General features: G+C 37.3%; 2 protein-coding genes and 1 long non-coding RNA gene across 11 annotated transcripts in view; 1 reads left to right on the top strand and 2 right to left on the bottom strand.

The window, feature by feature from the left end:
• The window catches only part of LOC308384407, a 373,851-nt gene that overhangs the window by 23,856 nt on the left and 337,027 nt on the right, over nt 1-12,968 (bottom strand). The gene's annotated exons all lie outside the window — the stretch shown is intronic.
• On the top strand, nt 880-5,640 carry LOC308385266 (uncharacterized protein). Of its 3 annotated transcripts, none has more exons than XM_080864100.1 (5): nt 880-963; nt 2,795-2,891; nt 3,265-3,375; nt 3,824-3,990; nt 4,323-5,640. In XM_080864100.1, exons 2-5 carry the CDS (start codon nt 2,802-2,804, stop codon nt 5,368-5,370), a joined length of 1,416 nt encoding a protein of 471 aa, XP_080720226.1. In that variant the 5' UTR covers nt 880-963; nt 2,795-2,801; the 3' UTR covers nt 5,371-5,640. The 3 variants fall into 3 exon arrangements, with proteins under 3 accessions (XP_080720226.1, XP_080720224.1, XP_080720225.1); XM_080864098.1 differs by lacking the exon at nt 880-963 and adding an exon at nt 1,642-2,526; XM_080864099.1 differs by lacking the exon at nt 880-963 and adding an exon at nt 1,642-2,343.
• On the bottom strand, nt 6,803-11,810 carry LOC308383963 (uncharacterized protein). Of its 6 annotated transcripts, none has more exons than XR_013969253.1 (13): nt 11,615-11,810; nt 10,951-10,976; nt 10,556-10,641; nt 10,375-10,407; nt 10,189-10,278; nt 9,706-9,777; nt 9,509-9,597; nt 9,294-9,382; nt 8,962-9,029; nt 8,820-8,847; nt 8,590-8,668; nt 7,479-7,672; nt 6,803-7,370 (listed from the first exon to the last, which is right to left on the bottom strand). XR_013969253.1 is itself a non-coding variant. In XM_080862239.1 (10 exons), the coding sequence occupies exons 2-9, from the start codon at nt 10,955-10,957 to the stop codon at nt 9,010-9,012; spliced, it is 486 nt and encodes a 161-aa protein (XP_080718365.1). In that variant the 5' UTR covers nt 10,958-10,976; nt 11,615-11,810; the 3' UTR covers nt 8,684-8,847; nt 8,962-9,009. The 6 variants fall into 6 exon arrangements, 2 of the variants coding, with proteins under 2 accessions (XP_080718365.1, XP_080718364.1); XR_013969254.1 differs by having other exon boundaries at nt 8,795-8,847; XR_013969255.1 differs by having other exon boundaries at nt 6,804-7,370; nt 8,927-9,029; nt 11,615-11,807.

Raw genomic sequence — 12,968 nt, forward strand, 5'->3', positions numbered from 1 at the left:
AACCAGTCTGTTTTTCACCTGTTATCTGCTAATCCTCAGAAATCTGTTTTATCTGTCATGCTGATAGGGTCAGTTGTTTCTCTCTATTAAAGACCTGCAGTGTCAGAAAGCTGCAGCAGATTTTCTCATGACTTTTCTCACCTAGCCAAAGACCTGGTTGAGACAGCATCCCTTGGGCAGAAACTACATGTTCTTAACCACTACCACAAAAAAATGTTTCCTAAAGAAAAGTTATCTACTCTTTAAAAGCTTCCTCCAGCTTCCTGCAGCCTATTTTCAGTTTTTATGTGGCAACCAATCTCCACTATTTCTTCATTGTCCATTTTCCATGTGTCATCTTGCATTCACAGTAATTAGACAAGAAATTTAAATGCAATTTTTTCTCTACTCTAGTTCCTTTCTCATCAACAGGGCATAAGGCACTTCTTTGAACATTTAGAAACACTCTGTAAATATCTTTACTTTTGGTCCATTTCCCACTGTAAATCATATCATGGACCACTTCACTGACTATTGATTCTCTTGTCTACAGTATCCATATAGCAAAGATAATACTACTGTGTTAACAGCGTCCCGATGATCTTAATCAAATGCACTTGATTAACTAATCAGCAGCAAGTGTATGCACCTCTATAAACAGAGATCTGTCAGCTGCTTTGGAGCATTCAGGTGTGTGTTAACACGATACCAAAAAGGAAAAGACATCAGCAGTGATCTTCTGGAAGCAATTGTTGCTGCCCGGACGATCTGATTTCCTCGTGTCAGCATTGTTCCCACATCATCATAATTAATGTTGTTCCAGGTTCAACATGGCAAGTGACCAATCACCTTCTTGTGACGTCATTCCTTTGCGACTTCGAAATACCCGCCTTCGAGTATTTCGAAGTACAAGTGAAGAAGCGAGAAACCGCCGCCTGTCCGCCGAATTTGAAGTCAATTTAGGATACTTTCCTTTAATAAACGGTAAGCATTATACATATGTTCCTCACTTGGCTTGCTGTTTGTTTGCTAGTGATAGGCTACTTGACGACAGCATTAGCTAACCAGTGTTCTCTAGACCAGCGTTCCCCAACTTTTTGGGTGTGACTTATGGTTGTGTGCTGAATCTATGAATCAAACTATCACCTGGAAACATAATTAACTGGTCCATAGCTGTGAAACTGGACATGAGTTCTTGATTCTATGGAGATTAACAGTAATCCAGAAATTTACAAATTTGTCCTGGTACATCGCGTAAATGTTGTCCCCGGGACATCGCGTAAATGTTGTCCCCGGGACATCGCGTAAATGTTGTCCCCGGGACATCGCGTAAATGTTGTCCCAGGGACATCGCGTAAATGTTGTCCCCGGGACATCGCGTAAATGTTGTCCCCGGGACATCATGTTAAAGTTGCCAGAGACATACCATATGAAAGTTTAGCTTCTTTTAGCCCCTGTTTGTTATATATATATATATATATATATATATATATATATATATATATATATATATATATATATATATCTTTTTTTTTTTAATATTATATTTAATATTTACATTGTATTGCAAAAAAAACCAAAACAAGTTAAAATGAATTAATGAATATTGACTAATTAAACCTTCGTTATTTTTCCACCAGAAATGGACGATATAATTAGAAGTGTTCTGAATGACGAAAAAAAAAGAACTGGAAAAGACACACAACTTTGTGTGCATGTGTCACAATGCCAGGAGGACCCATTCAGTGTTGTGTTAGAAAAATTGAACTCATTAACCCTTCATGGACATTATAAATGTTTAAATGTTGCCTCAGGTAAAGACAGGAAAAGAGACTATTACAAATTCAACTGCATCAGAGCTGGGGAAAAAAGTCGAAACAGCTACAGAGCAGTGGGCTGTAAGGCCTATGTTTCATTTAAAGTACTCAAATGTTGGAAAGACCACACAGTCATCGTGCAGCGTACATATGATAAGCATGATGGGCATGATCCTTCGGACCCAAAAGACGCACATTTCAACAATATTTCCAGTGATTTGAGGAGGAAGATTGAGGAACTGCTTTCCCTTGGAACTAAGCCAGCCATCATACTAACCGAATGTCGTAAATGGGCCAAAGAACATGGACACAGAGATCTTCACAACAGAGAGCATTTTGTCACACCACGTGACATTGACAGTGTTAGAACCTGCATGATGAGGAAGAAGCACTTTAACTGTGGAGACAGTCAAAGTGTACATACCTTACTTAATGGAAAACATCAAGAACATGTTCTCTTCTATCAACCATACACATCTGACCAAGAACTAATGATTGTTTTGCAGACACCTGTAATGAAATCAAACATGGAGAACTGTGCAAAACAGTTAGTATTTGTTGACACCACGCACTGCGTTAACCAGTATTCATTTCCCTTATTCACACTTGTTGTAAGAGATGATCATGGGCATGGAGTCCCTGTGGCCTATGCTATTGTCAGCAACGAAAGTCAGAAAACCCTGGAAACTGTTCTTGGAATAGTTTGTGAGCATTTCCCAACTTCCCTGAGGTTAAAAATACATTGACAGCTATTAATTTTGAAATAATTCCTTTTCAAAAAAGTTATAACATGCCAGAATCTAATGCTATAGCTGCAGCATGGGCTGCAAAAAACTTTCCTTTCCAGTTGTTAAAGTTATTCCTATAGGCTGTATGCAGTATTTTATATATCTACTTGTGAGTTGAAATGTTTAATTTGGCATTGAAGTGGTGCTTTGAGATAGCAAAAACATTTTCATACTGTTTAATCTCATTTAGTGTTTTCTTTTTTTCTGTAGAGCATTTATGGTTGACAAAGACTTTGCGGAAATAAATGCTTTGCAGAAGGTTTTTCCAGAGTCAGCTATCCTTCTATGCTGGTACCATGTCTTGCAGGTAAACCACATTGTTTTCTTTTCACGTTGTCTAAGATGCACCTGAAACACATTTTTACAACAGGGTCCTGTTGTTATGATTTGCCTCATTGTGATATTCACCTACTCAGGTTAATGAATATAAAGGGATAAAATGTTGAGTGACTTTGTCCATTCATTTAAGACCACAGTGCACTCATCTTCTGGTGGCTGCTTCCCAAAGCTCTTTTTGACATTTAAAAATATGTTTGCCTGGTTGATTTCTGTAATGCACAGGTCCTCTTGTCCAGTGAGTGACAAAGTTATTTTTGGACGTCAGCTTTCTTTTATGCTTTTTGTACAGCTGCTCCTCTGTCTCTCTCTCCAGATTAACTTTTTTTCTCTTACATTCACAGGCTGTTAATCGATGGCTTTCAAAATCAGAGTCCGGGGTCCATGGGCTTTCTAACACCCAGAAGAGAAATGAAATCATTTCTTTCTTTTGTAAGCTGAAAGCTTGCACATCTGTAAGTGTAATTTGTCTATTTCACATTTTGATTTCTTGATTACACTATGAGCATAATAACTTTCAGTTGCTAAAAGAAGTTACAGAGATATACAAAATAGATTTTTGAAACAATTTCTAAAACTGGCTTCTTATCTTGCTTATCAAAACAAGTACTTAAGCTGTGCAGACCATCATTGTGTCACCCACTGTGCAGTAGAACTTGTGAGTGGGATTCTTTCACAGACAGATGCTGAAACCAAATATGCTTATAGGTTTAGTGTTCCTTCTTAGCCATTGTAAGGGAAGAAATAATTGCTTCTTAATACAAAAACACGACATATTATTAATAACTTAAAATTCTTAATGTTATTCAATAAAAGGAAAAGGGCTTCAATACATAATATTAAAGATTTCAATAGGTCTGTTAAATGGATTGAAATATATTCTGTTGCATCCAATTCTCTTAGGAGGACGACTTTAAAGCCACATCAGCAGAGTTCTGCCAGACATTTAAGCAATACCCTTTGGTGTGCCAGTATTTTCAGAAGCACTGGGAAGGCATTGGCCACATGTGGTGTGACTACGGCCGTCGCTTCAGTCACGCTCGTTCTGAAACAAACAATGTGATTGAAAGGTATGATTTATTATTTTGACCTCATTCGATTGTATTGCTGAAAAAAAGATATTATGCTTTAGTCCAAGAGGCTAAACTGAGTAGGTTCTTCATGTCATTGCCAGAACAGGTTTTAGGCAAATCCTTTAAATTCTAGCAGCGTTTTTTATGTTATCACAACAAAAAACAGAGTAGGTGGATTTGCCTAAATCAGCTAAACCGGCACAGAGCATTCCTTTATAAAAGACGTGTGCAATAGGTATTCCAATTTTTAAAAAAATAATACAGTCTTGATTAAAACTTTAAATTCCTTCAATTACAGTTACTAATCATTTCAAATAACTTTTGTTCAGATTTTTCCACCGCCTGAAATACCAGTTTTTATCTGGCTACACGAATAGGCGTCTGGATGATCTGATTGAAGTGCTCCTAGGGAAGGCCGACGACTACTTCTCAGTCATAAAAACCCTGCAAGATGTGGGCCGCATGAAAAACAGGTTTGCTGACACCTTGTCTCAAGTTTCAGACTCTGCTTCAAGACTGATGGAAAGTGGTTGGGCTCTTAAAATTACAGTCAAGAACAGCCATGGAGTTAATGCATATCAAGTCCCATCTGAGTCAAGAGAAGACATAGTGTATGATGTCTGCCCTGTTGAGTCCTACTGCAACTGTACATATGGCTTACGAGGACTTCTTTGCAAGCATCTAGTGTTACTTGCAAAATTAGCAGAGGTTGACAATGACATCTATCCAAACATGGAAACAGACATTTCTACCTTGGCAAGAATTGCAGTGAAAGAAAGGCATTACTTTGTACACTGTGAGGACTTGAAAGTGATAAAAATGCCAAGTTTGTTTGGAAATCTGTGTTTTTTTGCATCGGCTGAAACACTTCAGTGCACTTGTTGTACGTTCTCTCACTATAACACATGTGCTTGCCTGAAGGTGGCTTGTAGCCATTTTAAACAAATGAAAAACTCTCTGAAAAGTCCTCTATCAACTTTGAATGACACTCCTGTAGTTGAAAGCACAGACAAAAAATGCACAGAAGATGCGGTTGGAAAACTAAATGCTGTTTTAGACACAGTTAAACAGTGGGCATTCATTCCAGAGGGCATTACTGCAATGATAGATGAACTGCATACAAATGTCTTAAAAACAAAACAAGTAGGCAAAAGTATATGCCAGTACGAAATAAAGACGACAGATAATGCACGCAAAATTAGGCCATTGTATTCTAGCAAGAAACGTTCGGCCAGCATCGACATTCCAGCAGTCTGTGAAAATGAATGTGAACAGTCGATAACCACTGAAAGAGAGACATCCTCTGGAGAAAATGAAAACCTTTTGGAATACAAAACAAAAAAGAGAAGAGTTAAAGCTAAGTATATGCACAAGTAGACTTTTGTGTGACATTTCAAAGGGACTGCATCCATTACTTCTGTTTATTGAAACCTAAAGCTGAATAGCTGTCTTAACTTTCTGCCAAGGAACAGATGAAAAGAAATTGTTTGGTCTCTCAAGCAGTTGTTATTTATGTGTGTTATTCATTACTTTGGCTTGGTTGCTGTTTTTGATACAAATTCATCTGTGCCCATTGTAATATTTTCATATGTTACTATTTTTATATTGCTATGCATTATAAATAAAGGATTACTTATTACTATTAAAGGTCTGCATTTGTAATTGTTGGTATTATTTATAAAATATGCGCTCTTAAGTTTTTTGCTCCATAAAACGATACCTGTCACTTTTTGGACATAGAGTATCAGCTGTTGAGAACCCCCGGCTCATACAAAATAGAAGTAAAAGGTTTCAACATCCAGCCTTTTTATGATTAAATACAAAGTGTAATAACAGAGTTATTGGGGTGTGATTTTGTTAAGTTAGTCTTAAGTATAAGTTTAATAGTAATGAGTAAGAAAATATAGCCAGAATAATGGAATGAGACTAACACCTGACCTCACACTGAGATTTGGTATGAAGTGGCATGTTTGTGCTAATGCTGACATTGGGGCTCAGAGTTCCTCTGTGTGTATATATTTGTGAACGTTAACTTGGCTAATGTCCAAGGGTTTGACTGCTTTCCTGTTGGATTGTATCACAAAGAACAGGGATAAGAGCACCAGTGGCCGTGCACACCCTCATCTCTCTCCTTCACCCGATCATTAGTGTTGGAAACCGGCATTAGCTCAGAGTAGATTAGACTTCAGTATAGTGCAAGTGATTTGATTTTATGATTATTTGATTCAGTTTTTTCTGTGTTCAAGCTCAATTACTTTAATAAAATATGTGGAATTCAAACAAATAAATAAACAAACTGTGGACATTACCCTTTTAAACCTTTCTGAAACAAGACAGGTAAAAACCAGTGTATAAAAGTTTACATAGGTATAAATAGCTCTAACACTTTACTCCAGCCTGGCGTCCACACATGTGGACATCACATTTTGGGTTATTTAGACCAAAATACTAAATCTTGATCAACAAGCGCCTGATATACAGTTACGAGGACATTATACTGCAACTGTTCTATCGAAATTTCAAATGAATGTCCTCATGTGGCTCTCATTTTTCTCAGAAACAAAAATTAGGTAAAAAAAAAACAAACAAACAAAACCTGGTAATTCTTTCTTTTTACATTCATCGGGTTCCAATCAGCCCAAATATCAAAGAGAAATTAAAAATGCATGCCATGGAAGATTTCGGGTCTTAGGGGGTTAAAATGACCAGACCCCTCCGGCCTGTTTTCCAGGCCACTAAATTAAACCCAGTCAATTACCAATTGCACAGAATAAAAACCTACGAGGTCCACTAATAGTCCAAAAGTCCAAATCTTTAATAGAAAAGACAGGCAGAACTCAAACAAACAATAATCCAAACGAGGAGCATATATACACACTGGAAAGTAAATAATTATAAGTTATTAAATCAGACTAACTAAATACAGTAAAACTAATAAGGGAAGACGAACACACGGGAAACAAAAATAACAGTGTAAACATACCAAAACTCAAAATAAAACAGGAAAGCTACTACAAACCGAGTGTGACACAATTACATTCATATTGAAACATATGTGATAATTTTCTTTCTTTGTAGCATTTTTAAGATGTGTGTTAGAACAGTCATTATGCTGTTTGGATTAGGAACCAATCATTTTTGCCAAATAGTTAACACAAACTTAGAACAACAGTGAACAATTTTCAAGATTCTGATTTACAGAACAAACAAAAGTCACAAAAGGTTTCATTATTTAAGAGACAAGATCAAGTTTTTCACACAGGAATGAAATGACAGAATCCAGTGCAGCGGGGCCAAAGGTGTGTGTCAGCAAACTGAAGGTTGAGGAATCAGTCAGTTCCTGTTTAAGGTTGTGTTGGATTTTGAGAAGAGTCTGTCTGTTATTAGAAAGTAAGATTAACAATGTTACACCAATAACCCAAATATGGGGAAATGACAAATAATACCAAAAAAGATACAACTTTCATACTGTTTTACTAACTTACTTTGTCATATCAGCACTTGAATGGTCGCTGCCTTTACAGACCATGTCTGTTGTGACATCGCAGGCCAATCTTCCGGCAAACCCGAGGGCTAGCTCCCCAGCCTCCTCTTCACTCAGAACACTAAACACTGTTACTTTAGTTTTGGCCTTCTTAGGCCTGTCAAGAATCATTGCGGGCAGTTTGGCTTTACGGCCCTAAAAAAGAAAAAGTGCAAACACCAAAAGAGCAGAGAGAGACACACACACGCGCACAAAGTTAAATGCTTTTGTTTACATGGTGTAATTGTGTATATGTTGCAGCAAATGCACAACTTCCAGCCACATTGTCACTTCATTGATACGAGTAACCCGGATTTATTTCAGGTGACATCAAAATCACGAAATGTATACCTACCCCAATCAAACCTCTGAAAACATGAACTGACATGTTCTCTGCGTTGATTCTGCGCTTGATCTCGTCTTCTGTTATTGTGTAGGTTTTCTTTTTTGAGCTTGGTACAGATAAGCGACCATGCACTCTGTAAACTGTACTAGTTCCTTCTGAATCAGTTTGGAATTCTGTATCTGCATCGATCCTGTCAACATCATCAGCAGCAGCATTATCTGTACTCAGACTTGTGCTGTATACTTCTGCTTCTTTTTCGTTGTCTTCAGTCTATGTACCTTCATCTCTTTCAGTCTGTGTACCTTCATCTCTGACTGTCAGTCTTCCTATCTCACTGTTACTTGTCGATTTGCTGCAGATGTTCTCTCCCTTAGGAACTTTTCCTTTGTCATTCGCTGCCTGATGCTTTCCCTGATGACATTCTTCACTGGCTACTTCTATTGCTCCTCCTGTATAGCCACCTACTATGCTGCACAACTCCTTTCCCTCTGCTGTGCTGCACTGTGCTGTTACATAAAGAAGAATGATATAAACAGCACTATATCAATTTAATTGTGAAGAGAAATCCCCACAATACGACACAGTTATGTCTAAAATAGTTTTGTGTAAAAACTGGATCTTGAAACATCCACTTTAATAACACAGTCCTGGTGTGCAAAGGCAAAATTACGAAAAAAAATTTCACTTTAAACATTTTTGGACATTGTTTAGTTATATTGTGACTTACTCTCACAGAAGATACAGATGCCACAACCAGACTTTGAACAACGCATGTGCTTGTAGGCACCACATTTCTGGCACTGCACCTGTGAATTAAAAAAAAAAAGAAGAAGAAGAAGAAGAAGAAGAAGAAGAAATAAACAAACAAAAAACAAATGAACAAAGTCCATTATATAAACAATCTATATGGCTAAGGACATGTCATAGTGTACCCGGTCTTTGGCTGCAATCACACACCAGCACTGACTGCACTTCCTAGTTCGATCTGCAAAATATAATTTGTTTAAGTACAAGTTACATTTTCCAATGTTAGAGAAAAAGAAGGCGGCTAATTTTATCTTTACCTATTGAGGAAAATAAGTAGTGGCAAAGTCGGGACCTGAGCTTTGTGACTTCAGTGTTGTACTCCTCCACTTGTGTTTTACCGTCAATGAGAGATTGGGCAAACTAATAATTGACGAAGAAAAAAAAAAAAAAAAAAAAAAGAGCAAAAAGAATTAGATTAACAAAGAAATGTTTGTTTGTTTTTAACCCCCCCGAGAAAAAAAACACACAAAAAAAACAGAGCAACCAAAGCAAAGCATTACTGCTGAAATGGTTCAATCTACAAAAAAAATTGAGATTTTACCATCCTGCCTCTAAGGCTTTAAAAACTGAATAGGCAAAAATGTAAACATTACTTATATAGGTTAAAGCTATAGTTTTCAGTACCATTATGACATGCACTCCACATGAGTTCCCATCCTGTTGATGTGGGTGGCTCACATGTGACAAGGTCCACTCTCCAGCGCAGCCTCTTGCTGAAGCAAATGAGTTGAGAGATCGCAGTTATTACAAATAAAAAGCATATAGAGAAATCAATAACCACGTTCGGTAATGATTTCAATTAAATTAAATATGTTATGTTAAATATGTTAATTAATTACCTCCAGTTTTTCAACACCGCACTTTTTCTGACCTCCGACTCGCCAAATGAATTCATATAGACTATGGTCCTCTTGGGTATATCACAAAACTGTTTTGTAAAAAGATGGATATGGTAGGCTTGGGCCTTGAGCTTTCCTAATGAGGGACACTGAAAAGTATCATGCACAAGAGAGAGTGCAAAATCTGTGCAACTTACAAACAAGGTCCAGTGGCTGCCGTTTTCCAGACAGGCTCCAATCAATTTCTCATACATCTGAAAGATGTTTTTCTGGAAATAAAAAGAATGTGACAAGTATGTTTTTCTGTCAAGAATGACACTGCAAAACTGCGAAAGCTTGTCAGGTGAGACTTGTAATTAATTCTGCAGATACACAAACATATAGAAAGTGTCATTTTTTGTTTACATTAATTAATTTCTATAGTGTGTACAAAACAAATCAAGACCACAGACTCAACACGCACCACTCAATTTTTGGTGTTCTTTATCAGTTGGCCAAGACAGAAATGTTTTAATCTGTGTGCATTGCTTTTGAGCAAGTCTTTACACAGAAAAGGTTTCAGAAAGGTATTTTTCAGGTTCTTCTGACAAGGCTTCAATTTTGGAAAATGCTGTTTGTTTATAGTGGCAACTTATAAACCCTTTGTGATAAGAACATAGTTACCACAGTCCAAGCCATACCTTCAAAAAGTATGCACTTTGTGCTCTTGTGGACCCATCCAAAATTTTTCCAGTGATTTGGCTTGGTATTGGATAAATGTGAGGGAAATTCTATAAAAATAACATAAATACACCTATGTTTTCAAATACATTACAAAAAACGTAAACATGCTATGTCATTATGATCAAAAAAGCTTTTCAACATACCTCACACTGCAAATAGATTAGGCCATCTATTACCTTATAAAACAAATAAATAAATACATATAAATAAAAACAGAACTAAGGAATACGATTCATTAAGTAAATTGTACAATAAAGTGTATTTAAAGCAGAATTTAACATTAGTTTTATGACAACATAAAAGGATTTTTATGTCAAGAGGTACCTCATCTGAAATGTTAGTCTGGTCAAACAGGGATTTCAAACTTGAAATACCAATAGAGTTTGGTCCAGCTACTCCCACAAGGTAATCTGTGAGAAAGCATATGCTGTAGTCAACAGATATCATTTTCTTTTTGCATGCTGCAACCATCATCCATTTCAGTCTTCTAGGAGCTTTGTCTGGTTGTAGTTCTTTTTTCTCCTCCTCTCCCCTCATCTATTAATTAAATTGTTTTCTGACCTTCCTAACTGTTTCCGACCTATCTTCCCAATGTGATGTTTAAGCAATATATGTATGGTCAGAAGGGGGTGAAATTTTCATTGCAGTTGTACGTGTAACATTGCATGTGATAATAAAAGGCTTGATTGGTTGATTATTCAACATGAGTTGACATTTACCTGACATTGTGAAGGAGTCACAGTTTCTGTAAGGGTGTAAGAACATAACATGTGGATTTGTTACACTTCTTTTTCACAAGTTAATAACAATCAATAATTTTCATTCCATTATTAACAAGCTATCACACGATGTCCCTGGGACAACATCTACGCGATGTCCCAGGGACAACATTTACGCGATGTCCCAGGGACAACATTTACGCGATATCCCAGGGACAACATTTACGCGATATCCCAGGGACAACATCTACGCGATATCCCAGGGACAACATCTACGCGATGTCCCAGGGACAACATTTACGCGATGTACCAGGACAAATTTGTAAATTTCTGGATTACTGTTAATCTCCATAGAATCAAGAACTCATGTCCAGTTTCACAGCTATGGACCAGTTAATTATGTTTCCAGGTGATAGTTTGATTCATAGATTCAGCACACAACCATAAGTCTAGGCCTTTTAGTCCAGATTCTCTTCACTTATGTTTGTAAAATGATCAGGGAAGCTACTGCAATTTTGCCTGACCCAACCCCCGGACCACGAAACACCCAAAAAGTTGGGGAACGCTGGTCTAGAGAACACTGGTTAGCTAATGCTGTCGTCAAGTAGCCTATCACTAGCAAACAAACAGCAAGCCAAGTGAGGAACATATGTATAATGCTTACCGTTTATTAAAGGAAAGTATCCTAAATTGACTTCAAATTCGGCGGACAGGCGGCGGTTTCTCGCTTCTTCACTTGTATTTCGAAATACTCGAAGGCGGGTATTTCGAAGTCGCAAAGGAATGACGTCACAAGAAGGTGATTGGTCACTTGCCATGTTGAACCTGGAACAACATTAATTATGATGATGTGGGAACAATGCTGACACGAGGAAATCAGATCGTCCGTTGCTGCCCACCAATCTTGGAAGGGTTATAAGGCCATTTTCAACCAATCTGAAGTCCATCATTCTACAGTGAGAAAGATAATTCAAAAGTAGAAAGCATTCAAGACAGCTCCCAGTCTTCCCAGGAATCAATACCCCAGCAAATTCACCCCAAGATCAGAAAAACTTCAAAAAGAGCTACATCTCAGATTCTACAAGTCTCACTTTAAGGTATTAAATATTAAAGTACATGACAGGACAATTAGAAAAACACTGAACAAGAATGGCAGTATGGCTTATTTGGAAGGGGTGCCAGGAGAAAGTCTTCTCTTTAAAATGAACATGGCAACACAGCTCAGGTTTGCAAACCACAATAATTTTGATGATTATGGCTTGTTTTGTAGCTATCTGGCACCTTGCAGTCACTAAGTTGGCCATGAACTCCTCTGTATACCAAAGCATTGTGGAGCCAAATGTGAGGCTGGGTCATGCAACGGGACATGATCCCAAACATCACAGCATCAAATTTTCAACAGAGTGACTGAAAAAGAATCAAGGTGTTGTAATGTCCCAGTCAAAGCTCAGAACTCAACCCGAATGAAATGCTGTAATGGGACCTTAAAGGCACCAGTATACCCTCTGCATTGGTCACTTCAGCTCTGCAGCAACAACAGATGATCACTTCTACTTATGCCCAAGAAGCAGCTGCAGTATTTTCCTGAATATAGGTGTTGCTACTCAGATGATACTGTCACATAAGTGCTGATATAGTATGAAAATAAGTCCAAATCAGAACCAAAGACTTTGCCAAGTGTTTTTTTACAAAGTGTTTCTTCTACAAAGTCCCTAGTATTCAAATAGTTTTCCAAATCTTCCTCTGAATATCTGTATATCTCTGACCCTATGTACTGGAATGTCATTAAAATGGCAGTAAGAACCGACACGATCACACATTTGATTGTACATAGAATTCAATCAAATTCAAATTATTTCTGCTAAAGGTAGTTAAATGAGCAGTTGAGTCCACAACCAATAATGATTTTTTTATATGTCAGTACAGATGAACAATGCATCTTTTTTTCAATAGGGGACTCGACTCTAAAAGGTAGTCAAATTGTTATGTTCTGATTATATCTCTTTTTTTAGGAATTT

Source organism: Rhamphochromis sp. 'chilingali' (genome assembly GCF_963969265.1).
Source record: "Rhamphochromis sp. 'chilingali' genome assembly, chromosome: 17".
Taxonomy (NCBI): Eukaryota; Metazoa; Chordata; class Actinopteri; order Cichliformes; family Cichlidae; genus Rhamphochromis; species Rhamphochromis sp. 'chilingali'.